We start from the raw sequence: 27,562 nt of genomic DNA on the forward strand, positions 1-27,562 counted from the left end.
TGTGTCGAGTTGTATTGTGAAACGAGCTAATTCCCGCCCAACTCCAAATCTGATTGGACGGGCTGCCTCCAAAGGTCCTCTGCCATTGGCTAAAGTAGACTGTCAATTACAAAAACGAGTTGGACGAGTACATTTTTACATTCCCGTGTATATTATTTTAGAATATGCCTAGATTTGATGTATATTGCGCTGTATTGATATAAGAGCTACATATTGGAGTGCTTTTATTACAGTTGTTGCGTTTAGCGTATCCTCTGTCACGCTGCGAGTTAGCGTCGCCTCGCGTTGGAATGTACCATTGTGCCAACGCAGCGGGAAGGATTTTGTGTTGTGACAGCGGCGTCGCAACCCGGTGGTGAGATTCGGTAAGGCCAACAAGAAGAAAATCCTCCTTCCGCTTTACCTGTTGTGGGTCATTTTTACATCGACACTAATGGAACTGACGCCGGTGGGACTACCTTAGGCGTTTCCCCCCCACGCCCCCTAATGTCCACTACGCGACCAGACAGATTGTTTGTTTAGGTAATGCCGGATTGACGCAGCCATATACAATACCGCGTAAAGCTAGCGAATCAGTGATTAGGGCTAGTGAGCTAAAGCTAACGCGGCTAAGCTGATTCGCGATTTCGTCGGTTTAAAAATATGATATGCATATTTTAAAAAAAAAACAAATAAAAAACGTAATAAATAAACGGACTCAACGCGTTAGCTTTAGCCCTGCGTGTGTGGTCATTTATTTATCTTTTAAATAAAAGTCGTGACTGTCCGTTTCAGCCCACCGGCCTCTTGTGCCCCCCAATGGCTTTTAATTTGTACACCGCCACGATTCACAATGTAACATAGCCCTTAAATGTGATTGACTGTCATATTTGACCGATTTAATACCTGTCCTTCCTGTATATTGACATACAAGGCGACGGGTGTGCCGATTTGTGATTTCGAAATCATCCTCTATACGCAGTGAGCAAATCAATCGGATGCTACAACTGTAGCCTTAATGACAGCATGGTGACCTAGTGGTCAACACGTCTGCCTCGCAGTTTTGAGGTTCGAATCTTGGCCACGGCGTTTGCATGTTGTCTGGGTGCTCCCACATTCCAAAAACAGGCATGTCAGCTTCTTTGTAGACTCGAATTTGTCCATTGTTGTGAAAGGATGTTTGTTTGTATGTGTTCTGCGATTGGCTGGCAACTAGCCCAGGGTGTAGCTCGCCCTTCGTTATAGAAAATGGAGGAAGGCCATCGCCCAGATTCCGACCTGAGCCTCAGGACTGTGAGGCAGATGTGGTGGCCGTACTATTATTTTGCTGTACAGTGTACCCCCGTATATTCTCCCATCTGTAGATTTTTGGGGGAACCTCTGTGCCGTTATTTGCTGAAAAACTCACCTATTCGCTCGTTTTGTGCCCAGGCCAATGGTGGCCTTATGGCGCTGAAGCAAATTGAGGCACTTCATTTAGACAAAAGTAGTACTTTGCTGTCATCTGGTGGCATCCATAGGCAATTACAGTACATCATAAACTAGGACTGAAAGGGTAAAGTGCGCTGTGTCTGCTGCTGACACAACAGCACGTCATCTATTCCAATGTAAGCACCGTTACTGACGCCCACGTCATTCAGTGGGCCAGGCCCTGCCTTTTAAAGCACACATTAAAAGTCGCAGATACTACAGTGAGGATGGCGACCCTGAGTGGACAAAAATAATGCTTGCAGCTTACAGGTGTATTTTGTTTTGCTATATTTGGTCACTCTATTTTTACTGTACAATGTTTGATATTTGTATATATCATTGTGAGTTTTGTCCTCTCTTTTTTTTTCAGTCCCAGTTGTAGGTCATTGCATCGGACATCAACAATGGCCTTCAGCAAAGGTTATCGCATCTACCACAAGCTGGACCCGCCTCCCTACAGCGTCATCGTGGAGACGCGCGCCAGGGAAGAGTGCCTCATGTTTGAGTCCGGGGCCGTTGCTGTCCTCTGTAAGGAATCCCTCTTGTATTCACGTCGCCATTTTAGCGCACCGCTCGACTCACGTTTTGCTTCTCTTCGTCTTTAGCCGCGGCCGAGAAAGAAGCCATTAAAAATACATATTCCAAGATCGTGGATGCCTACGGGATCTTGGGCGTCCTCCGCCTTAACCTGGGTGAGCTACACTCACAAGATGGTGTCACTTGAACATATGGGCAGTGGTACCTTGGCTTATGAGTGCTTCAATTTATGAGTGTTTCCAGTTACGAGGTGTGGCTTGGTTGATTCATTTAGTTTATTTTTTATTTTATTTTTTATTTGATATTCGCCGCCTCCTTCTTTTTCATTTATTGTTCATAAACGCGTAGTAAAAAAATAATAATTGGGGAACAGATTAATGGCATTACCACAGTTTTTAGGGTTGGGCACTGCTTTTATTGATTAATTCAAGATAATTTGTCAGGACAATTTGTTGTAACGTATCCCCTTACTTTATTTCTATTTTTATTGATACAAGTTCATGCTGGGGGGGGGGGGGGGGGGGGTTCAAAGCTTCCTTGGTATGAAGAGAAATAAATAAATCCTTTCTAACTTGTTTTGAAAAATTGCTTAATCATTTTCTTTTTCTAAAAGATCGGGAAAAAGATGGACCTTTTGTTTTTAGGCAGAGCTGTCAAACATTTTTTTTGCCGCAGGCCATGTAGTTACGGTTCCCCTCAGAGGGCTGTTATGACTGTGAAACCATCCAAATGTTTCATCGCATCATCATATTACAGATGTACAAAATAATGAATCGCGCAGTTCTCCAAATAAGAGGCGAGTCGTGCTTGCTTCAAGCTGTTTGTCAGTCCAAGTGGAAGTTTACTGTACAACTCACACGTAAAACAAAATACAATTCAACAGCATTGATTTAAACATCAAAATGTTCAACCAAACTATTTATTGTTTCACCAAATTCTGCTAGCTTCATGCTAACATATAATACGAAACACCATAGACTGGTTTACGCAAATTAGGATAGATTTTACGGTAATTCGGAACCTTCAAATTACTACTACTGTAACACAAACGAAGCAGCAAGACGTACGAACAAAGTATATATTCTCCTCGCGGGAACGATGAACCCTGATAGTCGGGGGTTTGGTGTATCAAGAGGCACCGAGGTCCGAAGAACCTTCCAAAATCTTCCCCCTCTTTCCGTACGGCAGGCGACTCGATGCTCCACAGCCTGGTGGTGGTGACGGGCTGCAGCTCGGTGGGCAAGGTGCAGGAGTCGGAGGTCTTCCGGGTGACCCAGACGGACTTCGTGTCGCTGAAGAACGACCCCGGCGACGAGGAGCGCATCGCCGAGGTGCGCAAGGTGCTCAATTCGGGGCACTTCTACTTTGCCTGGTCCGCCACGGGCGTCAGCATGGACCTGAGCCTCAACGCGCGGCGCCGCATCCTGGAGGACACCACGGACAACCGCTTCTTCTGGTAAGAGCTCCAACAGTCGACCCTTGAGCAAGTCCAGACGCCGATAATAGACACGCCCTCCCGCCTCCTAATGAATTCATTCATGTCACGCCCAGTTGAACTAAACTTTTGTGGTGACTCCTCCCCTCACTTCAACATAGTTCATTGGCTTCTATTAGACAGACCAAAGCACTGTCTGATAGAAAAGTAGTCCTTTGACGCCATCTGTGGCATCTATAGGCAGTTGGAAACTAACTCACAGATTTTGGCTCCTTGCGGCAGGGTTCGGTCCCCCTATCCTACCGTGTGAAGTTGCTTCAGATTTTTGGTCTCGCTCCAGAATACGTGCCCCACCCCTGTGCCCCTACCAGGAACCAGTCCCTGCACCTGCACCTGAAGCACTACGGCGTCAACTGCGACGACTGGCTGCTGAGGCTGATGTGCGGCGGCGTGGAGATCCGCACCATCTACGCCGGGCACAAGCAGGCCAAGGCGTGCGTGTTCTCGCGCCTCAGCTCGGAGCGGGCCGGCACGCGCTTCAACGTGCGCGGCACCAACGACGACGGCCAGGTGGCCAACTTTGTGGAGACCGAGCAGGTGGGCGGCAAAACCGGACGACGCTGGATTATTTGCAGGAGTCGTGTGGATTTCCATTGTGCAAAGTGGTAGTTTTTGTTTCATGGATTCTTTCTCGTCGTTTATTTCAACTTTTCGATCATGAATAGCTGGCGAGGGGAGCGATCACTTGGGAATACTCTCCAGAGCAGTTTGATGCAGTTGTCTCAGCAGCTCGTGTGGATGCTCTTTCGTGTCCTGCCGAGCTTCCGTCAGTCTGCAAACATGCTCTAAGTAAATAGTTTGTTTGCACGCTGGTTATCTATTCATTCTTCCGCAGTGAGGCTTGCTTTCTGTTTGATGTCAACATACGGAACATCTGGCTTCATGATGAGCCTTTCCTATTTGATTGTTGATTGTGTGGCAAATAGTCTCACCCCGAATCTGTACTCAACAACTTTTGATTCCAACATTTGTAAACTTATATCTGCACTTTGTACTCGTGGCTTACTTTTGTTGTCTTTTTTCTAATGTTTCATTTCACCGTGTCCTTGCGCGGAACAGGCCATCTTCCTGGATGAGAGCGCGTCGTCGTTCATCCAGATCCGTGGCTCCATCCCGCTGTTTTGGGAGCAGCCGGGGATCCAAGTAAGGCAAACGCAAATCCACTCGTACACACCATCGGCCGGGCCGTTCTAAACGGCTGAGCGCGCGAAAGCATGTGAATGAGACCCACGCCGGTCTGAGCTACGCAAACGTTCACTTCACTTTGGCGCGTCGGGAGTGTCGCGTTTGACGCGGCGACGGCAGCCGAGCGTCGCCGGCCGTTTAACACATGTCCGTGTCCGTACTGTGTTCAGAAAAAGACCCTCAAGGGGGTTTTGTTGCACCTGAACGACAGTCGGCAAGCCGATCGACGCCATGACAACCCTCACTTGGTATAAGGCTCTTTTTTTGTTTGTTTGTTTGTTTGTTTTGTTTGTTCTGCTATTGTTGGTTTTGGGCTCGCTCTTTTAGGGGAATCTGTGCAGTGTCAATCCAATACAGTAGAGTGCAGCGGTATCTGTGCCAGTGCCTCAAAATGTCAGCTTGGAGTGAGCTTCAGATATGCTGCAGCTCGAGGGAAAATCGGGCGATTAAGGCACTGTAATGCTTTCGCGTGTGGGAAAGGAGAAGACAAACAGTCAAACACTGAGAAATACAAAATGACGACACTCTCAAGGAGCTGCTGTAGGCCGCAACTGGTGTCCAGACACTCAGACGCAGACCAACCCGATGCCAGTTCCTGACGTCATTCGCGCGGCCACGCCTCTTAAAGTACTACAGTACATTCCACCAAATTGGCGCAATTTGCCTCCCCAGGAAATCGAATGTAACTCCAAATTAACTTAAATATCAAAGTGTCCTACACATTGATTTGTTTGCATATTTAAGAAGTATAATGTAAAAGATGAATTTAAACTACCTTGAGCGCTGGGAAAAAACATTTGCCTTTCTCGAATTAGACTTCACTATGAGATATAATAATTTCAATCCTTTAGAAAGGCTGTTGTTTTTTCACATATTTGTCCCAACTGTATTTTAAAGTTTGTTTTTAAAGAAAAAAAGAGAACAAAAAATGTAATTCCCATGTTGGTTGTGTCTCTGGGTTTTCACTCAGTCTTGTTCCGCTAACACATTACCCTCTCTGAAAAATTCGAAATTTGTTTGGCTCACTGGAATGTGCTTATTGTCAACATGGTATTAGTAGAAATGCCATGTGCTCAAATGAGGAGTTTCAATACAAAAATTGTTCCAATACAAATTTTGAGTAGTTCGATACGTGCAAATTGAAGTTCATTTTGAGAGTTACAGCAAGCAAATAGCACAATTAGACTTTATAAAGCCAGTTTATTTTTTTACATCCTCTCATGTTTTCATACTAGACTGCTATTTTTCGCTCAACTGTCATTGGCCACAGTTTCTTTTACCATGCATTGAAGAAAATGCGTGTTTTTTCAATTGTATTTTCTTTAAATCAGCTTTGACCTAAGATGTTTTTGGCTGTTAATTTGACATTGCACAGTTGGTGTTTTTCAAGGGGAGGCTGAATATTGGTGGATGCAGCAGTCGCTAAAGGGCAATTCTCTGCTTTCCTCAGCTCCCCGACATCTTTGGTCAGGTGAGAGCCTGGTCTGAAAACATCCCCCTCACCCCCCACCTCAAAGCGCTTCTCCTCATTTGTTAGTCTGCAGCTGGCCACATGCTGCTAACTCAAGAGCGAAACACAGGGGCGGAGAACCGGGGCTTGTTTTCAGACGCTTTTAGAGTTTTGTTAGTGCTTCCTTCTTCTGAGGTTCTGCGCCACCTGTTCCCTCCACCAATGTCTGCTCTCTGGTCTGGTAGTTAAGGAAGTTATTAGACTAAAAATTGACCAGCTGTCAAGTTGAACAATCATTCACTGAGAGGCTCTTCTCTTTTTAAAATGTCTTTATCAGTTTTTAAATTAAAATCGTCAAGATTCCACTGTTAGTATTGGCCTATCCTTTTTTTTTTGTTTAGTTTTTTTTTTCCCCCAAAACAAATCTGCGCATTGGTCAACTGAGACAACTTGACTGCTTTTCCAAAATGGAATAAACGTGTCACTGGAGTAGCACTGCAGGTGGAGGAAACGAGAGCGGCACAGGGATTAGGGTGTAAGTCAGCCATGACTCTCGGATGGCGGGAAGTTATTAAATATGCATCGCTCCGAGCGACACCGACAGGAAGCAGTGACAAAACGAAGCGTGCTACACCTCACGATGCAAGAAATTAGAAACTCAGTAGTGCTTGGAGAGCATCTTTAGGAAGAGAAGGAAGAAAGGGAATGCTTGCCATGATGACAAGCAGAAACCTGCTAAATTCCTGTGCTGCCAGGTGGGGCTGGCGTCACTTGTGTGCGCTCCAGATGAGGGTTTGCAATGAGTCACCGAACACCGGGAAATGTAGGAAATGCAGTCAAGGCCCCGAAAAGTATGTTCCAGGCTTATTCCAAAATGGAATGAGTTCATTCAAAAAATGCTCTTTAAATGGCTGGCAAAAATGGAGAACTCTGCTTTGAAAATAACTGGCAGTTAGTGCAAAAAACTTTACGGTCTGTTCATGGATCTTGAAATTAGCTTTTCCGAATTGAAGACCTTCATTGACCTTGGAAATGCTCCTTAAGTCTGTGGTTCACAGGTCTTAAATGTTGCATTGTCATCGAACTGGCGGAAACATTGACTGAACTGATCATGAAATAAAAGAAAAAATTAATAAAAATAAAAAAACTAAGTACAGTGGAACCTCGATAGAACGGACTAATGGGGACGGGGGTCGTCCGATAAAGCCGATTGTCCTTTACATTGAAGCACTTTTTTTTTTTTTTTTTTTTTGGAGACCATATACACCCATATTACTGTACAGTACAAAATTATTGTTTTGTTGTACTTGTTTTTTTGTTGTTGGCTAAAACACCCAGTACAGTACAAAAGTTATTGTAAATATTAAAAAAAGCTTGAACATTTTTGAAAGTGTCACATTTTACTCAAACTTGTCACGCCAGTGTGCGTGGTCATGGTGTCATCGTTGACGTGTAATACTCATCGCAGGCGAGTCGCTGTCATGAGCCGCGAGGAATTAGTGCGCTTTTTAGTTCCAAATCCATTGCTGAAGGCGAAGGGCTTGACAAAAAAAATGCTACTGTACCAAAAATAGCTTGTTCCAGACTCCAAAGACTCCATCGTCACATGGCCGCCACATCAATGCCCCGCATTCAACATGGCCGCCACGCAGGCACGGGAGGCACGTCTTTTGGAATTGGATCTAGTCATATTTTATATCTGGACCCGGAAATACATCGGTCCCGTTCTCTGCCTGCGTTGCGCCACAGCTCCAGTGGCCAATTCTGGAACTAACAGTCCTGATGGCCCGTTTTGTCCGATAGCCGTTATAGTGGGATCCATTTTATCAAGGTTCCACTCTATTAACCTTTTTTTTTTTTTTTACTTGTGAGAATGACTGGCTCATGTGTCCGTTTTAACAATAGTTTTTTTGTCCCACCCCTAGCCTAAAGTATATAAAAGTATGGGCCCAAATAAATCCTCGACCTGTACCCGCTCTGCAACCAATGATTTGTCATTTTTGTGTAGTCCTGATACCGCTCCCCACCCCCCAAAATAAAAACAATCAACAAACATCTTTGGTGGAGGTGATGAAAGTGGAGGTACTGCAGATGACGCTTAGTTGTGTGCCCCTATGCCCGTGTCTCCTCCGCCCTTTGCCACTTTCAAGTTCTTTGTGCAAACGCTGATCTTTTTTGTCCACCCGCAACATGTGTTTATGCGTCTCTTGCTGTGTGTGCCCCGCAGGTCGGCTCTCACCGCGTCAAACTCTCACGAGGATTTGAAGCCAACGCACCGGCCTTTGAAAGGTACTTCCAAGTATACTCGATTTATTGTCACCGTCAGGAAGGACACGAGAGAGCTGCTCGATGAGCTGCCCGAGTTAGTGGCCTAAAAGTCATCATCATTGGCCTTGGCCTCTCACAGAGGACCAGTTCATCAAAGTGTTGTCATATCTCTGTTGAGTGCTGGCGGACATTTTGTGTTTAGGTGCGCGGTCACTCGGTTCTTAGATGGCCGTCCTAATCTCTGTGCCACACCTTGCGCACGTCCAACCTTATCAACTTTTCTGGCTGCTGTATCAGTGTCAGGCTGGTGACCACATTGCAGGACAACTCCAACTAATCACACACGCCTTGTAGTCCCAAACTAAAACTTAAAAAAACAAACAAACAAACAGATACCATTGCTGACAAAGCAGAAGCAGAAGATCATGGCAAAGGAAACGCTAGGAATCCTACTTTGACGTTAGCGACTAAAACTACAGTATTTTATTCATCCCTGAAGGACAGTTCTGTTTCACAGCCTTTGTGGGAAACTGAAATAGAAATACAAACTGACAACCGTAACTTCAGAAAGATTATTTAAAAAAAAAAGATGATAACCATAATATGATCGGACCCTCGCACCTCCACAGCCGCCGGGGACATGGCAAAGGGAAGTTTGCAAAATGAGCCTAAAACGACCGCTTCTAACCACAATGACTGACTTCCTGCATGTCGTTGAGACTTTTAGTAGGTCAACCCAAAATAGACACACATACCTACCGAAATGTTATGTCGCTAAGTCAAACAGGCTGTGTGGGCTGAATTTCCGAAGATTTTAAGTAATCAGATTTCGCTGCCATCCTCCACCGACAAGCAATGATGAAAACAGAAATATTTGACAATTTAGCATCATCCATCTGTCTAGACGCTCAAATCTGGTAGCAATCGCCCACGATCTCTAGGAAAAGTCGGTTTTTGAAGGACCCCAAGAAATGACTGAGCCAAAAATGGCTGACTTACTTATTTTGTAGGTCAAGTCATGATATGATAGACATGACTACCTAACTTCATGTTGCTAAGGGAAACTGGCTTTTTTTTTTTTCAAAGGGTTAGTTTGGTTATGTTTTTTCAGACACTTCACCGCCTTGAAGAGGTTGTATGGCAAGCAGGTGATTATCAATCTGCTTGGCAGTAAGGAAGGAGAACACATGCTCAGCAAAGCCTTTCAGGTGAGAACCAAAAAAAGCCAAAAATGGATTCTCAAGGGTTTTTAAATGTTTTATTTATGATTTTTTTTTTTTTACGAGTTTGTAGCATTTAGAACTAGTGGTACGCAGGCTCCCTCTAGTGGTATGAAAAGAATCGCTGACTTAATTGTTTAAACTGTGCATAATGTTGCAGTGGGTTCAAACTTTTTGTTATCCAGTACTATGCATTTTTCAGTACAGTTCAGTTTTATTAAACGTTATGGTCATTATGGTACTTGGCTAGTGATGTTTTTTTAGGCGGTACTTTGTGTAAAAGCCCTTTTACACTGCAGATCTACTGCACTAGAAGGCATATTTGCAGTGCGTCCGTTGATGTGTTTTCTTTTGTTTCCAGAGTCACTTGAAGGCGTCGGAGCACGGAGCATCCGTCAAGATGGTCAACTTTGACTACCACCAGAACGTTCGCGGCGGCAAGGCGGACAAGCTGCACAGCGTGCTCAAGCCGCAGCTCGGCAAGTTCGTGGAAGAGTGCGGCTTCTTCTACTACTCGGAAGAGATGGGCATCACCAGGTGACGCATACATTATACATAGACAATGATGCCTGTCGATACGATACGACCCGACTTGCGGATTTTTGGGCATACGAGCCGTCGTTCATGTGATTTTTATTTTTGATTTTTTTGGATTTTTGTATGTTTGAAAACATTTAGATACAAGTGCTAGACAGTGTTAGTGAACTCAGCTCAACCCACTTGCAATATTACTGCAGTTTACTGAGGTGCTTACAGTAGTTGTGAACGTCTTCTTCGTGTCTTCATGACCGTGTTATACTGCCAAGTCGCACACACCAGAAGGCGTCACAATGAAATTATCATGAGGCACAAAGTATTTAATTCGTTACATTTTATAAACACATTACCCCCCTAAAAAATGTTGAGTTTTTTTGTGGAGGCTGGAAGTGATTAAGGGCATTTCCATTTATTTCAGTGGGGAAAAATGATTTGAGATGTGTGTTTTGAGTTGCGATCTTGTAATCAAGGCACTGCTGTATTATGTTTTCGGGAAAATGGGGAACAAGACTCGCTTTATAACCCAAGTAAGGCTTTGACGAAACTTGCTTGACCGGCTTGATTTTTGCCACAGTAACTTGGGCCTTGCGGGAAACTTGAAGATTAAGATTTTCTTCAAACTTGTTACTTACTCCCACCACTGGCATGTGCACGTGTGTGCGTGTGTGTGTTTTTAAATGGTGTCTTTTTGAAATCCATCCTTAAAACATATTTGCCTTTTTTAGGAGCCAGGGTGGCACCATCAGGACAAACTGCCTGGACTGTTTAGACAGAACCAACAGCGTCCAAGCCTTCTTTGCCCTAGAGGTACTGTAGTGGTGTCCCAAAAACCTTTTTTTTCAACTGTGACGTTATGCATTTTATTCCCACAATTTATGAGGTCCCAGGTGTCTTCATGGAAGGAAGGTCTCTGACCTTCCTCTGTCAATATAAACAATTGTATTTTCCCTCATGGAGGCAGCTCTTCATTAGCAAGCCGCCGAATTGCACTTTGTCAATAACGCTAACTCTGCAGATGTGTTTACCTTTTGGCTGTAACTTTACAGTGCTTCTGTGTGCCACCGCTTGATGGATCTTCACCCAGCCTAGCTTCCAAGTCATGGGCCAAGATACTATATATGGGGCAGTGTTTTGTAAATTATTCCCACTGTTTCATCTCAATGAGTGGAAATTCCAAACGCCTCGCTCACAGACATTTTTTCAGACATAGACAACTGACAACCCATTTACTTAGTTGTTTAATTTCACACTTTGAGTGTGACCTAACTATTTGTATATAAGATGTTAAAAAGTCACATTTTGATGGTATTTCTCCTTTGAAATAATGTCTTCGCCACCTCTCTCAGATGCTGGCCAAGCAGCTTGAGGAAATGGGCCTGACGGAGAAGCCTCAGCTGGTTGCCCGCTTCCAGGAGGTCTTCAGGACCATGTGGTCCGCCAACGGCGACTCGATCAGCAAGATCTACGCGGGCACCGGCGCCCTGGACGGCAAGGCTAAGGTGGTGCACCCACATTCCGCTTCTACGCGCACGCCGCTAGGCAGATGCCTCGCAAGAGCGCCGCCATGCTGTGTGTTGTATACATTACTGTGTGGTCTCGTAACTCGCGTGTGTGTGTGTTATCTCTTTCTGCCGCCCTCCGGAATGCTCTGCATGTGCGGTAAGTTCCCGTTTGAGCTTCCCCATCCTTTTTCCGAATCCCTGGTTTCAGTTTTCCTGGCGGGGTGGGATGAACAGCTTTTCTTCTTGTGTGGTTTCTATTTGATTTGAGGAATCCTTTTTTTTTTTTTTTTTTTCTTTCTCATGATGAGGTTTTGTCGGAGTGGCTCTTTTATCACAGTGATTCCCAACCACTGTTAAATTAGCCAATGTCACTTCATCTCACTCAATCACTCGCTGATAATTATTTCATTTTTATAAATGTATCTTTGTTTAACAATTTATGCCAGTCAGGCAGAACAATTAAATGCACTTCCACTCAGGTGGCACAAGGTACAGTTCATCTGCGTATCCGCCTATTACAATTCATACAACACAATTATAGCCAAGTGTTTATTCAACTCAACAGGCCCAGATTTCAAATTAAGTCAATTTGTGAGTGAATTTAGTTAGATGAGATCATCATTCTATCAGTATACAGTCAACCCAGTTGACTGTATGTTTGACACATTTGACAGTATTAAAACTCAAATGTTTTGGCAACTCATGTCGACAGATAATATAACAATACTCACAGCCATATATTCTTTAGCCACTGTGAAGAATGACTCCTATTACTGTCGCTTGCTGAGGAGTGACTTGTCTCTATTTATATCTGTGTATACAGAAGGAGCAGCACAGTATTCATTGAAGCACACAATGTGGCAAAAACAGTTTCTTTACATTCTATTCAATGATGTCATTACTGTATGTTTTTACAACGTACATTTCTATTGAGTTGCCATTTTTCTTGGGAAACATCAATATTTGGGGGTGGAACAGATCAATGCCATTTGACTCACGAGCGTCGTCACAGAACGAACTGAACTCTTATCTCAAGTAACCACTGCAAGATATTTGAGATCTTTTTGTTTGGTCTTGTGCTGTGAGGATTTATAGTGTGTGTGTTCTTTGGTTGGGAACCACGGTTGTATTTGATGAACAAAGTGGAATCTAAACCACAAAAGTGTCACTTCTTTACGAATGAAAGCAAATCAACAACATGAGCGCATCCTGATCCCTGCGGTGGGTGACGTGGGAAGCCCCGTCCGTTTCCCCCCCCGCCATATAACGAGCCGGGTCTTTGTCCCCGCCCAGGCGGGAAAGCTGAAAGACGGCGCTCGCTCGGTGACCAGGACCATCCAGAACAACTTCTTCGACAGCTCCAAGCAGGAGGCCATCGACATCCTCCGGCTGGGCTCCACGCTCAACAGCGACCTGGCGGACAAAGCGCGGGCCTTGCTCACCACGTCCAGCCTCTACGGTAAATGAACGTCTCATTTTCCAAATCTGCGATGAGCTCGCCTGTCCCGGCTGGCCTGCTGGCGCGATACGTGATCTAACGTGACTTTTTCTTGCTTCTCTTCACGCCGCGCTCTGTTAGTCACTGAGCCTGTCCTGCAGTCAGGTACTGTAACTGAGCAACCCTTAAGTGGACCATGTCACCTCATGTGTGCTGGATGTTTAAGGGAAACATATCATCAGTGCTCAAGAGTGTCGGGGAATAGAACCTTTACATAATGTCCTCTTTAAAGTCACTTACTATTTTTCTTACAAGCCCGTTTGTGTTAATATCATTGTTTTGTGTTTTTAAGTGGATGCATTCCCATCAGTTGTGTGTTTTCATGTGGTTTTCTTCAGTTGTATGCATTCATTTATACAATTGAAAATGCAATCCAAGAACCGTTTCACAAATATCGGTTTCTACGCGCTCCATCCCCCGACCGTCTTTTCCGCAGCCTCCCCCAGGGTGCTGCTGGGCATGTGTCAGAACCACCGCAGGTACACGCGGCCCAAGCAGATCCGGGTGTGCGTGGGCACGTGGAACGTCAACGGCGGCAAGCAGTTCCGCAGCATCGCCTTCCGCAACCAGACGCTCAACGACTGGCTGCTGGACGCCCCCAAGATCGCCGGGCACCCCGAGTTCCAAGGTGCGTTGACGAACCGCTAGTCACTATATCGCGATTTGTATTTCTTGGACTCTAAACTGTAGTTGACTGAAAAGTCTACCAAAAATCCTTTTATAGTGATTAGGGAGCAGGGAATGGGTCAACGTCGCTGGGTTCGGAATCATTCACTCGTTCCCTACTCCCGAATCGTTGTATAGAGATTTTCTGATCGTGCGTCATCTCAGTTAAATGACAAAGAGTTTTGAAACACGACTCGGGGCCCCGTTAAGGCACATGCATGTAATTTATCTTTTCTGTGCATTTTATGCTTGCTTCTTTTTTTTCAAATACATTTACACTGTATTTGAAGTGTTTTTTTTTTTTAATAAGTTTCAATCTCTTTAAAGAGTGTGTAAACGATTAGATTTGTTGTTGTATACAATCTTTCCGTATGGCAGACTGCACGTGGGTCTGGAATGTATATCCTGCGATAATTGAGCTTATTGAGATGATATATCTCCTCTTTCCAGACAGCAAGGCCAACCCTGTTGATATCTTTGCCATCGGCTTCGAGGAAATGGTTGAGCTGAACGCCGGAAACATTGTCAGCGCCAGGTATGTGCAGGCTGTAACATGTACATAGACGTGGCCAAATGTATTGAGACACCTTTTCATATACAGTGGACCCCCGCATATTTGCTGTAAAAAAAAAAAAAAATATCAATGAAAAAAAAATAAAATATCTATGCTGTCAATTATCCGCCGATTTTTGCTGTTGGGCCCGCGTTTGGATGCGGCGTAATGCGCTTGAGGTTTTACTCTCTTGTGTGTCACTGATGTCCCGGCAGCACCACCAACCAGAAGCTGTGGGCCGCCGAGCTGCAGAAGAACATCTCGCGGGACCACAAGTACGTTTTGCTGGCGTCGGAGCAGCTGGTGGGCGTGTGCTTGTTCGTCTTCATCCGCCCGCAGCACGCGCCCTTCATCAGGTACGCCTTTGAAACCGACATCAGGCATCTGTCTATGATTCATTTTTTTCCATCTTCAGTTGGCAATGGAAAAACAAAAAAGTGACCTTGTCATTTAACAAGCGTTTACTAATGCTCCGTTAGCTTCTTAGCCGCCGACGCCACAATCAATCTGGATTACGACCATTGCCCCAAGTCCGCTAGTCAGGATCGGAATCTTTTTTATTTCGCCAAGTATGTCAAAAACACCCAAGGATTTTGAGTGGTTGTTATTTTCTCATCATGCAGGGACGTGGCGGTGGACACGGTGAAAACGGGCATGGGCGGCGCCACGGGCAACAAAGGGGGCGTGGCCATCCGCCTGCTCTTCCACACCACCAGCATCTGCTTCGTGTGCTCGCACTTTGCGGCGGGACAGTCGCAGGTGAAGGAGAGGAACGACGACTACAACGAGATCACACGCAAACTCAGCTTTCCCATGGTAAGAACAACACACAAAAACATGTTTAACAAGTTCTCACGTGCATGGAAAACACGTAAAATTGTTCATATTCATAAATACAGTGTAGTGGGTGACAAACTGTCGGTCGGTCGAATATTATAATTTTTTCAATTATTTTTTATACAATTTTCTTTGTGTCATGAGCCAAAATTTGAGTTGCTCCTTTTAATGGAATTTATATTCATTTCAATGGGGAGAATTGTTAGTTAGTTCATTGGTTGGTCACCAGCACAGTTTGACCCTTATTCAGGTGAGCACTCCGTTGTTACGTCTCAGTGAGGGCGGCTAGGAAAGTGTTTCTTGAGCTCTGTCTTGGATTCACGTCAATTCCTCTCTGAGGTCTCTGGACTTCGGACCAGACTTTGGTGGGTTCAACCGGTTTTGTGTGATCCCAAGTGTTAGGAATTCCAAACGAGGCCCGGAGGTTTCCCAGCCGGCCTTGCAAGGAAAAAGTCCTTGATGGAATTCCTTCTTCCCGGTTCTTTTAATGTTTGGTGGTGATCTTCTTTCCAAATAAGAATCCTGATACACCAAAGTTGTCTTTTGAGTAATTAATACAACAAAATCAAGTATCCAGATTTACAAAGCTTGGTCGAACGCGCTGAACTCTCTTCCTTCTCGCGTGGGATCCTGGAGCCGAGTCAGTCCCCATCTCAGATAACAGTCCGTTCCTTCAGTGGCTCCTTATCAAACCAGTTCTCGCCTGCTCTCAGCCTGAATGTTATCAGTGTGTCTGTGGTGCGTGCGTGTGTATTCATAACATAGTGTGGTCGGTTTTAACAAACAAAAGCTAGTGTGTGTATCCTAGTGTCCTGTAAGCAGCAGCATAGAAATATATGCAACACAACTGTCCCGCTTCCCTCGGAGATAGGTTAGATGTAGATCATCTTCGTTACAGGTTACTCCTTCCTACTTTCGGACGAGGAACAGCTGGTGTGAGTGGCGTAAACCATCCTGCTGGCACTTTGTTGTTTTGAAGAGGGGATGATTCTCAGTTTTGTATGAATTGTAGCTGTTGGAATGCTTTGTTTTTTCGGCACAACCACATTACATGGCTGGCTCCGAGTGCTGTTTTCAAGGCAGTGTCCATGATGTTACGCCTTGTTCCACTTGGCATTCCAAGAGCAGCAATGCATTTGGATATGGATGCGTTGTAGATGTCTCAGCTTCCAATTTCAACTGGGAAATAGTAAGTGTTCCATCCTCTAGTCGGACATTCAGCTGCAAGATCCTGGTCCCCACATTTCTTTCTGGCATGGCCGTTTGACAGGTTTTCCTCCATTAGAACTGTTTTGGTCTTAGATGATAGATGATAATATCAGGACACTTTGCTGTCTCTATAATCCTGGGAGGCAGGAACTATTTTGAGGTGAGGAGCTTCATGCAATTCCCATGTGGTCTTGTGACGTTTCATGTTCTTCCCGTGTCTTCTCTTCCAGGGTCGCCTGCTCTACTCTCACGACTATGTTTTCTGGTGCGGCGACTTCAACTACCGCATCAACCTGCCCAACGAGGAGGTGAAGGAGCTGATCAGGCAGCAGAACTGGGACGCGCTGACCGCCGGTGACCAGCTCTTTGACCAAAAGAACGCCGGAATGGTACGGAGTTGTCAAAGGTTTTCCCCAAATTTACGAGATATTTTACATTGACCTCATCCCTCCCCCCATTTGTTGACCGACTCAAACCATTCCAACTTCGTCTCACATTCGTCATTTCAACTGTTAATTAATTCCACAGCCTTCACAAGGAATTCATGCAAAAGTTGCTTTCTCTAGTTTTTTGTTGTTGTTTATGTTTGACAGTCAGGCCTCCTTCTCCTTCAGGTGTTCCGGGGATTCATCGAGGGCAAGCTGGACTTTGCGCCCACGTACAAGTACGACCTTTTCTCCGAGGACTACGACACAAGCGAGAAGTGCCGCACGCCCGCCTGGACCGATCGCATCCTCTGGAAGCGCAGGAAGTGGAACTTTGACAAAACAGGTGCCCCACAAACATCTAGCGCTCCATCCAGCCAATAAACTTCAATCACAAAGTGAATTTTTCGAGTAATTTTACAAGAATAAAGTTGAAAGTTAGAATTTTATAGTTAGATTGTAAGAGCTTTTATTCTTACAAGTACAAAAAATAAATGTTCAGTTTTCAACAATACAATCATGTTACTAGAAAAAAATGGTCATTTTACAGTACAGGTATGTGTCATTGCTTTTTGTCATTGAAAGCATTTTTGAAAGATTTCTAATTTATTTTTGTCTTTCAACTATACTTGTACTGTCACCAAAATTATAATCATACAAGAAAAAAAACATTCTGGTACAATGAGAAAAATAAAATTGGAATTTTACAAGCATTAAGTATTACTTTGGTTTACTATGTACTATGACTTAATTCGTGTAAAATTAGATTCTTTATTCCTCACGATGTTTGGTCCTGTAAATTTTTTATTTATTTTATTCTTTTACGTAATAACAATAGTAATATATACTGGTAAATTCCAAGAGAAATGTAATTGTATTAAACAAATATATTCCCATGCTTTATTACTTAACTGTTTTTGTTAACGTAATTTTCTTATACTTTCACTCTGTGATCGCATAATGACATTTCTATATAAAAAAAATTATTTGTTCTTGTCGATTATGACCTAATTTTATTATTTTACTTCATAACAGTAGTAATGTATACTTGTACATTGCAAAAATGTAAATATATATACATATATATTTTTTCTTGCAATATGAGACAACTGTACAACCCTCTTGTAATTTATTGCGACTATTAACATGGTTTGAACATTGTAACTTTTTGTGTTTAGCCGAGGAGATGAACGTGGTCGGCGCGGCGTCGACGTCGGCCGAGAACGAGGACGACCCGGAATACCCGTGGAGCCCCGGGACCCTCAAGTACTACGGCAGGGCCGAGCTTAAGACCTCAGACCACAGGTGGGCGCGATCCAATCAGTCACCCAGGATTTGGCGCATGCGTGCATCTTCACACCAAAAACAAGAGAATGAATTGTCGCCATAGTGTGAGATGTGGGGGACTGCTGTGATTGGTGGAATTTGCTGAAAAGTGGCGGCGATTGGGCGCTTGTGCGTAATTTGCCTCAATTGTTGCAATCGGAATCATTGGAGGCACTGACCCAATACACACATTCTGCCCTTAAAAAGCTAATCTTGCTGATTTGGGACATTAGGGGTTGCTAATGTGACAATGCGTTTGTAGGCCGGTGGTGGCCGTGATGGACGTGGACATCCTGGAGGTGGACCCGGAGGCCCGGCATCAGGTCTACAAGGACGTCATCGCCCTGCAGGGACCGCCGGACGGCACGGTCCTGGTGTCCTTGTGCTCCTCCGGACCGGACGACTACTTTGACGACGCGCTCATCGACGAGCTGCTGGACAAGTTTGCCAACTTCGGCGAGGTCATCCTCATCAGGTGAGCCCGGCGTCGCCAGACTTCCTTTATTGTATGTTTTTTATAAAGTACTACAGTAGTACGGTATTATCAAGCGCTGTTTTTCAAAACGGTTTTAAAAAATTTTGGGGGGGCGGCTGGAATGGATTCGTGGCATTTGGATTCATTTCAATGGGGAAAAAGATGATTTGAGATACAAGTGTTTTGATTTAAGAAAGAATCTCCTATCTCAAGGCAGAGCTGTACGTGCTGAGAATTCTACAGAAACAATGTAGCTTTATTTCAGTGCTATTCTCATTTCAAACATGATGATGACGTCGATAACGGTGTAATTCATCAGAATTACACTTAATTCAATAAGATTTCTTTCATTTTGATGTTTTTAAGTGATTCAATCATTTAATCACTCAAAAAACTCTGCCTGTCACATAACCTAAAGGTCAGTTTGACACATTCTTCTTTCTTTTTTTCAGATTTGTTGAGGAGAAGATGTGGGTGACTTTCCTGGAGGGCTACTCTGCTATGGCCGCTTTGTCTCTCAGTGCGTCCACTGTAAGTCACTTATCGATAATAATGACTCCATATTTGCTATCCGGCATTGTTGGGTCACTTTGTAAACCGTTTTTCTTTCTTTTAATGAAAGCCCTATAACTGTGATATGGGAAAGTAATGCAGTTACATTGTTGCTAGCTTCGACAGACATAGCTATAGTGCACGAAAAAAGTAGGAAATGTGTTTGAGTAGATGTGTACACATACAATTAAATGATATCGTTATTCAGTATTACTTATATGACATACTTTCAAATCCAAATATTTGAAAAAATACAATTTCCAATCCAAATGACATTTCTCTGATACAATGAAAATACAAACAAGGAAGAAAAAACTCTTTTTAATACAGTCGTGTTTTTGTTTAATTTTAGTTGTTTTTTTTCTACCATGGTCAAAAATAGCAATTATGGAGTGTAATTGAAACTACATGGCAGTTTGAAGAACTTGAATACAATTCAAAGCTTTCATCTCCTTGCAGGTTCTGGGCAAGGTGATGGACATCCGCCTGAAGAGTCCTGGCTGGATCAAGAGCCTGGAGGAGGAGATGAGCGTAGAGCGCATCTGCGGGAGCATCCCCGCCTCAGCCAGCTCCACCCTGCTGGCCGAGGACGCCGACATGGGTGACGACGACGACTACGACATGGAGGGGGACGTGGACGAAGAGGTGGAGGCTGTCCTTCCCCAGCACCTGCAGCCTTCCTTGGGCTCCGGAACCGCATCCTCCCCGCTGCCCTCGCCACGGGGCAGCCCCTCCGCTTCCCCCACCCACGGGGAGGCGGCGCCACCCAGCAGGCCCGGACGTGGCGCTCAACCGGCTCGACCGTCGCAAGGTAGCTACAGTATGTGTTATACGCAGTGACTCGACGTGCAGACTGGCTAACTTATTGCAAAATACGCTCTCATTTGTTGACGCACGCGTCACTCACCAGGCCAGGCCCCATCTTTTAAAGCCGCTCACACTCAGTCACAGATACTACAGTGTAGAATATGAGGGTGGCAACCCCAAGTGGACAAAGAAAAACTGCACCTCACATGCATATTTTGTATTGGTATGGTTGTTTCATAATCCCAAATATTTTTGCTCCAATTACTTGATCAATAGATGGTAGCTGTTAACTGGTAGAATAATAGCTCAAGAGGTGAAGGTGCTTGCTTCAAGCTGTTTATCACTTCCAGTTAAAGTTTACTGTAAAAATGACACACAAAAGAGGATTAAACATTGTTTATCTAAACACCAAAATGTTCAAACAAGCCATATCATTTCGTCTCATGAAAGTCCGCTAGTTTAATGCTAACATATAAAAAAACAGAAATTAGCATCGATGTTATGGTAATTCTAAACCTTCAAACAACTGCTACTTTAACACAAACAGCACAGCAACGCAGACAAACAGGAATTTTATGCCTGCATTTTTTGTGTTCAAATACTTTTACAAATTGTTAATAGAAAGTGTGTTTTATTAACTTTAAATGTGTTTAAAGCGGCTAGAAGGGAGTGGTAAAATGGCGTCTTTTCAGCTGTTACGGGTGGTTTGTGACCCTGTGATGAACGAGCGTTCACTTTATTTGGCTTGAAAAAGGACAACATTTTTCCTGGTTTTCCCCAGGCCCTCCTGTAGACTTCCAGCCCGGCGCACCGACATCCCAAAGCCTGGAGCCCAAGCGCGCGCCGCCTCCTCGGCCCAACGCGCCCCCGGCAAAACCCGCGCCGCCACAGCGCCCGCCGCCGCCCTCAGGTAGTGTACTACCGCGAAGCTAGTCCAGCTAATATAAAGCAGAGAGGCGCTAGCGGCTCTTTAACGACTTTTATTCTGCTGTTTGACCTCGCTCCCCTGGTGAAGGAGGTCTGAGCCCCCTTCCTGTTCGAAGGGACTGTGGAGGTAACACGTCTGCTGCACCCCGTGTGCTTTACAACCTGCATTCCAGGACATGTAGAGAGAATTTTAGACAAGTTGAAGTTTGTAGTGCTTTCCCCATATGCAGCCCCCAGGTGGCAGTCACGTGCACACTCGCTGCTCCATTCCAACCGCTCCTGTCGGCTCACATTCAGGCTTAGCGCTTCGGGCGGTTCAAGTGTCTTATTGCGTGACAATTGTGTATTTTGGTTTGCGTTGTGCTGCAAAGGACCCAAAAGTCCGGCTCTTCCTCGGCCCGCCGTCGCCGCAGGTGAGTGCCGTAAAGCTCCCAATTCGGGTCCGAGAACCGTAGTAAAATAATTTGCAATCAATTATCATTTGAACATGCCTGCATAATAAACCAGCATCCCTGCATGAAGGTATTTTTTTCTTTTAGAACACAGGTGTCAAACTGGTGTCCCGGGGGCCAGATCCGGCCCGCCACGTCATTTTATGTGGCCCGCGAGAGTGTGCATCGACGACGTGTTTCTTGCTAAAATTCCAAATTGTCTCCACTTTTAAAAATATTGAGATATTGCAAGCATTTTTTTATCAACCCCACTTTTAAAATATAACTTCATACTGTAGTTGAACAGTTTTTACTGGCTTTTGATTTCAAAAGTAATTATCCATTCATTTGTGTATATGTAATAATATGACGCAATCATACATTCATATGGGTTTTCAGCCATAACGGCCCCTCCGAGTGGACCCATAACTGCGATGTGGCCCGTGACAAAAAGGAGTTTGACACCCCTGTTTTAGAACATATGACACATAAAGTATATTGCTAAAAGTACTGCTTTTTTGGACGACAAAAAGGCATATTTTTCTCCAAAATAGGCAGCCTTTGAATTCCTATGGCATTCGCACATACCCAGGGGTCCTTGGAAAAATGTCTCCCCTGTAAGGGGAAAGTTGGAGAACCCCTTAGGCCCGCCGCAGCACGGCCGAAAGTGACTGAAGTGGGCCATCGCAATAAAATTCCAGTCGGCAACTCTTCCGCAACGCTCGATGTGCGGCAGCTTTAAGTGGCGCGGGAACGCGTTCTTTCAGTGAGACAATAGTGAAAGACGACCAAGTGTGCGGTCAGCAGTTGGCTCGCTTCCGAAACTCTTCGCCTCCGGACCTCCTGCGGCGAGTCGCTGAGTCGTTCCTAACAACTGAGTCACCCACGGAGAAGATAAAGGAACATTTACGTAACAGTAGAATACTGTTTTGTGTTTTGGTTTAGATCCAAACTTGATTTGCCAGCTTCCTACTTTTTCATGCACTCAACATTTATTTACTTTGCTCTGACCCATTTCAGGTCGAGGCCAGGTAGCCGCAGGTCCTCCTGGACCGGGAGGTGCTTCGAGGCCGGTAGGTTTCCGGCTCAACTCCTCACAAAAATCACACTGATGATGATGATCATGATACTGGTGATATTGGTCATACTGACTATAATGGTGATAGTGGTCATTTTTACATTTTATTGAAGCTTTATTTATCCAGCCAGGTAAGGCAATTGAGAACAGATTTTCATTTGCAATGTAGACCTGGTTGTAAGGATGATACTAGTGTTCATGCTATAATGACGTTGTCATATTGGTGATACTGATACTAACACTAGTGATATAAATGATCATGATACTGATGAATGTGGGGAAAACAATTGATGATCATGACGATGATACTGAAAACAATGATTGTACTGGTTTGTACTTGATTGATACTTTGATGCAGGCCGTGATGGTGATATGGCACATAGTGATGAAACACGATAAGTGTGACAGTGGTGTTACTGATGGTAATGGTGACGCTGATGATACTGGTGAAACTTTTGATGTTGATGACACTGGTTTTATTAATGATACTGGTGATATTGATCATAAATCTGATACTGATGATGATAATAGCGATACCGATAGTAAAGACAATACTAGTGCTGTTGACACTATTTTGGATACCGATTATACCAATGATAATCAGGATACTGGTCATAATGATGATATTGGTGATAATGATAACAATGGTCATCATATGATAATCAGGATACTAGTCATATTGTTGGTTAATGGCGATAGTGATGATATGTTCAAAATGACGACACTGGTCATCAGGATGATCATGGTCATACAGATGATATTAGTGCTAATGACATTGGTCATACTGATGATAATGGTGATCATTGTGATGCAGGCCATAAAGGTCATACTTTATGATAAATGTGAAATACTGGTGATACTGGTGATTTGGCTTGCTCGTCATAATGATGGTAACGCCACGACTGATTGTACTGATATTGATCATAATGCTGATACTGGTGATATTGGTCATACCGATGCCACTGTTGCTAATGAGGATACTGATGATGCCGTGTTTGTGGTTTGCTCTAGAATCCCCCCCCCCGAGCCGGCGTGATCAGCGTGCCTCCGCAGTCTCGTCCCTCTCCTCCGTCCCACCCCGGCGCTCCCCGGGCCATCCCTGACGTGCACCCCGGGGCCCCTCGACCCATCGCCGACACCCACCCCGGGGCCCCTCGACCCGGATCCGGCGTCCCGGCCAAACCATCTGATCTTCCTCTAGGTGAGGACGCGTGTTTATTAGCATATCAATATATTGAGCTGAAACTGACTTCTGTGGTGCCGCCCTCACTCAGGGCCCGCACCATCAGGAGCCGCCCCTACGGCTCCCCCTGTTGTGAGGCCGTCGGTACCGGCGCCCATACAATCCCAGCCCGCCGCTCCAGTCCAGTCCCAGCTGCCTCCCCCGTTGCAGCCCACGCCCGCCGCCCCTCCCGCACAAACTCTGGCCTCCCCGAAGCCGCCGCCCCGTTCCCGCTCCCATCACGCTCTCCCGCCAGAGGCCGGCAAGGCTGCCTCGGCCCCGCAGGTTGGTGCCCGCGCCGTTTTTATTTCCTTCTTCCTCCGGCTTTGACAAAATGGAGCTTCTCTCTTCCCTCATTTCTCACAAGCTTAATGTCTTCTTCTCGCTTTCCGTTTGTCCTTTCTCTCACAAGCCGGAGAAGCCGTCGGGGTGACAGGTACTTCATGTCCTTCCTCCGTAGCGCAACTACCCACTTCAAAACACCCCCTTTTTTGTTGCCATGTCCTCCTTACTTTCCTTTCTGCCAGAAACGTGGTTTCATATGTGCTAGGATCATCATTTTGTATGATTTCATTCATTTTGTGGTGGTGTTCCATGTGCTTCTGGCTTGACGGCACCCCGTAGCGAGTAGCAGTCTTTAAAGTCCAGCTCCCGCCAGGCAGTACCGGTAATTTCAGGCTGTACCTCCTTTTTTGGGCACCCTTACTGAGCACAATGTGTCTTTTACAATGCCGCTTTCACCAGGTGTTTCCATTTGTCCCCCCTTTTTGGACACTCTTACCAAGCGCCATGGGCAGGTCTGCAAAATGGCACACAGTAAAGTCCAGTAGTACCAACAGTTTTCATTTTTTTTAACCATCTTTTTGGGCACCTTTACTATGCGCAGTGGGTTTTTAAAGTGCGGTTTCCACGAGACAGCACTATGCCGTTTAGTTTGTACCCCCTCTTTGGTCACCCTTACCAAGCGCAGTGGCCAGGTACCTAAAATGGCGCACAGTGTTGATGGCCAGGAGCCAAAATGGTCTCCATTGTTCTTACTTGTGTGGCCTTCCTCTTGCTGACGCACCCTCCCAAAGTGTAGAACTGGACTGGACCCTTCTGATGGAAACGTGGTCCCAGAAAGGGAGGGGCATAGATGGTAGTAATCAAGTATTGAGATGGTGATTGATGTTCTCTTTGTGTGTCAGACAAACGGACTGAACGGCGTCCAATGGAAGCCCGACCCCTTGGACGGCTTTGACTTCCTGTCCTCGTCATCGTCCTCCCGACAGAGCACCCAATCACTGACCCGGGGCAGCTTCCTGAGGACGCCGCCCTCCATCCCCTCCGCCGCCTCGTCATCCTCGTCCTTACTGGCCCCCGCCCTTCTTCCTCCCCCGCCGCCGGTCATGCCCCGCAGTCGCTCACAAGAGACCCTGCGCGCCTCCCCCAACCCCTTCGCCGCCGAGACGCCGCCCGCCCGTCCCAGCAGCACCAACCCGTTTACCGGCTGCCCAGAATGGGCGCCGCTCGTCCCCACCGGTGCCGCCGTCCCCGCTCCGCAAAACCTCTGTCGGAGCGCGTCCCTGTTCGCACCGTCGTCATCCCTTCCGCCTGTCCTGCCACCCCGTCGCCAGCCCCCCAAATGGGTCACCTTCAATAACGACTTCCCACTCCCGGCTAAAACCGCCACACTGCCCCCCTGCTCCACCGCCTCCACCAAACCGCACCACTGGTTGACTAATGCAAAATTTCCGACACCCACTGCCACCGGGTCCTCCCCGCTCCTCGAGCCAGACTGGTTAACCCATACCCCGGCATTCCCCACGCACCCGGCTAAAACTTTGCCCCCCAATACCACCCTGTTCCCAGAACCGGACTGGTTGGCCACCACCCCGGCATTAACGGCCCTCCCCCCTCCTCTTCCTGTCCCTTCGCAGACCGGCGCCACTATCTCAAAAGTCCCCGATGGATCTGGAGGGAGCTGCTTCTTCTACCCCAGAGAGCCAACTAAACGGTGATCTAGACGTGTATAGCTCTATGATAGACGTATATATGTATACAGTATATATGCGTGTTTGTGTGAGAGTATTTAAGACAGATTCCACGTCAAGAGCCGGAACATGTGTGCATGTACTCCCTCGATTTAAAAAAAAAAAAAATATATATATATATATATATATATATATATATATATAAATGATCTGTGGCCGCAGCTATAGATATCAGATCTATATCTACAATACAGGCGCCTGTGCAATATCAACATTGGTTTCTGCACTTCCCACAACATTTTTATTGAAAAATCTCAAAAATGTCCCAAAACGTTGATACAGTTGAAATTGGCATTAACGATACGGTAATTCTAAACATATGAACATCTGCTACTTTAACACATGGAGAAGCAACGCATACAAACGGAGTATACAACAATACTTAAACGTTCTCTGCTGCTGCTTCTTGTTCTTGATTACACGCATGTCTTGCAGTAGAGCTCAGTGCTGCCTGGTATGTTGTGGCACAACTTGGTACTACACCGAAGGTTGCACAGTTTCACTCACTCGAAATTCGGGCAGACCCGCACATATTTTGCGGTTTGGCACCCACGGAATCACCTGTTTGAAGATTTTTCTTCTCCCTCCTCAGGGAGAAAGCCCTTCCCAGTTTATTCAAGAATTTCTTGGGTAAAAAAAGAAAATAATTCAATGCAATTATAATGGCCCTCAATTATTTGCGGCTATTCGCGGTCAGGCCCGGTCCCCATCCCCATGAATAGCGAGGGTCCACTGTATACGGGAAAACAGGTAAATAAAATAAAATATCATAAAAATCAGCGATATAGGAGAGGTCCACTGTATTTTGAATTAAGCTGTGGACGCAGTTCTACGTCTCCCATATCCATGAGCGCCTGTGCAATATCAACCTGGGGTCAGGGGTCACGCTGCGCTCGCTTTGCTCATGAATGTACGCTGTGTCGCAATGAGTCCCGCCAATGTTGCTGTGTACATATACATAGTTGTTTATGTAGAAACCTTATTTATGCGTGCATTTGTAAATGTGCGTGTGTTTGCGCAATGATACTTATATGCACTGAGGTTGCACATCCGACACACATTCCGGATTTCGTTGTTCACACTCCCCAGCCACCCCGTCAAAAGCAACAACTAGGTAGGTGTGTGTGTGTGTGTGTGTGTGTGTTAATGATGATGTAGTGATCGTGGGACGTGACAAGCTCCGCACAAAAAGGGCACATTCTTCATTTTGGTCTTAAAAATCCAGCCGACGTTTGAATACGTAGTGAAAACTGCAGCGCGATGTGCAAGTTGTGTTCAGGGTGCTTTTTTTTTTTTTTTTTTGACAATTCAGTGTTGTGCGAGTATTTGGACCCGCAAACAGGAACTGACTTTTCCTACCCTTCTCATTCACTTTCAGGCCTCAGTTAGAAATCATGTGGCTGGTTCGGTTCACTGCAAATATGACCAATACAATCAAAGACGAATGAATGAAATTGTTGTTTACGTCCAAATCTCCATTCACTGCTCTCAAAGGCATCAATTGTGTGAAGTAGATAAATACATAGAAATATATCCTAATATCCACAAGCCAGCAGCTTTTTCTTTGTCGCATTTGAGATTTTCCGGGCCACAAAATGGCTCCCTTTGTGAGGTCCGTGTGGCCCTTCTCTTTAATTAATGGCCGTAATCTGTAATAATAATCCGTATATATTTATCCGTAGTAAATGAGTCTGTGCCAGTAAACAATCTGTATATGTATTAGAGAGAAAAAAAGCAACGTGGCGATTCATGTTTGTCTGTGAATATTCCATATTTAAGGTGCACAATCGATTGCACATTTATGTATAAAGGCAGTTTATGTTGTATGTATGCAAAAAAATAAAAATGGAACCGAATGGTGGTGTTTTTTCCATGTAGCT

The 27,562-nt window shown here is 45.2% G+C and overlaps 1 protein-coding gene across 12 annotated transcripts; it reads left to right on the plus strand.

Annotated features, from left to right (window-relative positions):
• The first annotated feature begins 161 nt into the window (after nucleotides 1-161).
• On the plus strand, nucleotides 162-27,538 carry synj1 (synaptojanin 1). 12 transcript variants are annotated; one of them, XM_061751708.1, is made up of 32 exons: nucleotides 649-1,719; nucleotides 1,820-1,977; nucleotides 2,055-2,141; nucleotides 3,175-3,442; nucleotides 3,793-4,018; nucleotides 4,541-4,624; nucleotides 4,837-4,914; nucleotides 8,344-8,405; nucleotides 9,496-9,592; nucleotides 9,966-10,141; nucleotides 10,867-10,948; nucleotides 11,488-11,640; nucleotides 12,937-13,102; nucleotides 13,223-13,246; nucleotides 13,578-13,769; nucleotides 14,258-14,342; nucleotides 14,576-14,716; nucleotides 14,984-15,176; nucleotides 16,637-16,795; nucleotides 17,021-17,177; nucleotides 18,010-18,136; nucleotides 18,420-18,632; nucleotides 19,085-19,163; nucleotides 19,644-19,995; nucleotides 20,773-20,901; nucleotides 21,007-21,045; nucleotides 21,290-21,331; nucleotides 22,370-22,422; nucleotides 23,439-23,628; nucleotides 23,702-23,934; nucleotides 24,062-24,085; nucleotides 24,837-24,975. In XM_061751708.1, the coding sequence occupies exons 1-31, from the start codon at nucleotides 1,703-1,705 to the stop codon at nucleotides 24,080-24,082; spliced, it is 4,083 nt and encodes a 1,360-aa protein (XP_061607692.1). In that variant the 5' UTR covers nucleotides 649-1,702; the 3' UTR covers nucleotides 24,083-24,085; nucleotides 24,837-24,975. The 12 variants fall into 12 exon arrangements, with proteins under 12 accessions (XP_061607684.1, XP_061607683.1, XP_061607692.1 ...); XM_061751700.1 differs by lacking the exons at nucleotides 649-1,719; nucleotides 24,062-24,085 and adding an exon at nucleotides 162-365 and having other exon boundaries at nucleotides 24,837-27,538; XM_061751699.1 differs by lacking the exons at nucleotides 649-1,719; nucleotides 24,062-24,085 and adding an exon at nucleotides 372-522 and having other exon boundaries at nucleotides 24,837-27,538.
• The last annotated feature ends 24 nt before the right edge of the window (nucleotides 27,539-27,562 follow it).

This window comes from Phyllopteryx taeniolatus, chromosome 17 (genome assembly GCF_024500385.1).
Source record: "Phyllopteryx taeniolatus isolate TA_2022b chromosome 17, UOR_Ptae_1.2, whole genome shotgun sequence".
Lineage (NCBI taxonomy): Eukaryota > Metazoa > Chordata > Actinopteri > Syngnathiformes > Syngnathidae > Phyllopteryx > Phyllopteryx taeniolatus.

What these genes read in the sequence shown, in the direction of transcription:
- synj1 (XM_061751695.1), top strand. An exon ending in CAGCACGCGCCCTTCATCAG is followed by an intron (nt 14,717 to 14,983) that starts GTACGCCTTTGA and finishes CTCATCATGCAG; the next exon opens with GGACGTGGCGGTGGACACGG. An exon ending in ACCAAAAGAACGCCGGAATG is followed by an intron (nt 16,796 to 17,020) that starts GTACGGAGTTGT and finishes CTTCTCCTTCAG; the next exon opens with GTGTTCCGGGGATTCATCGA.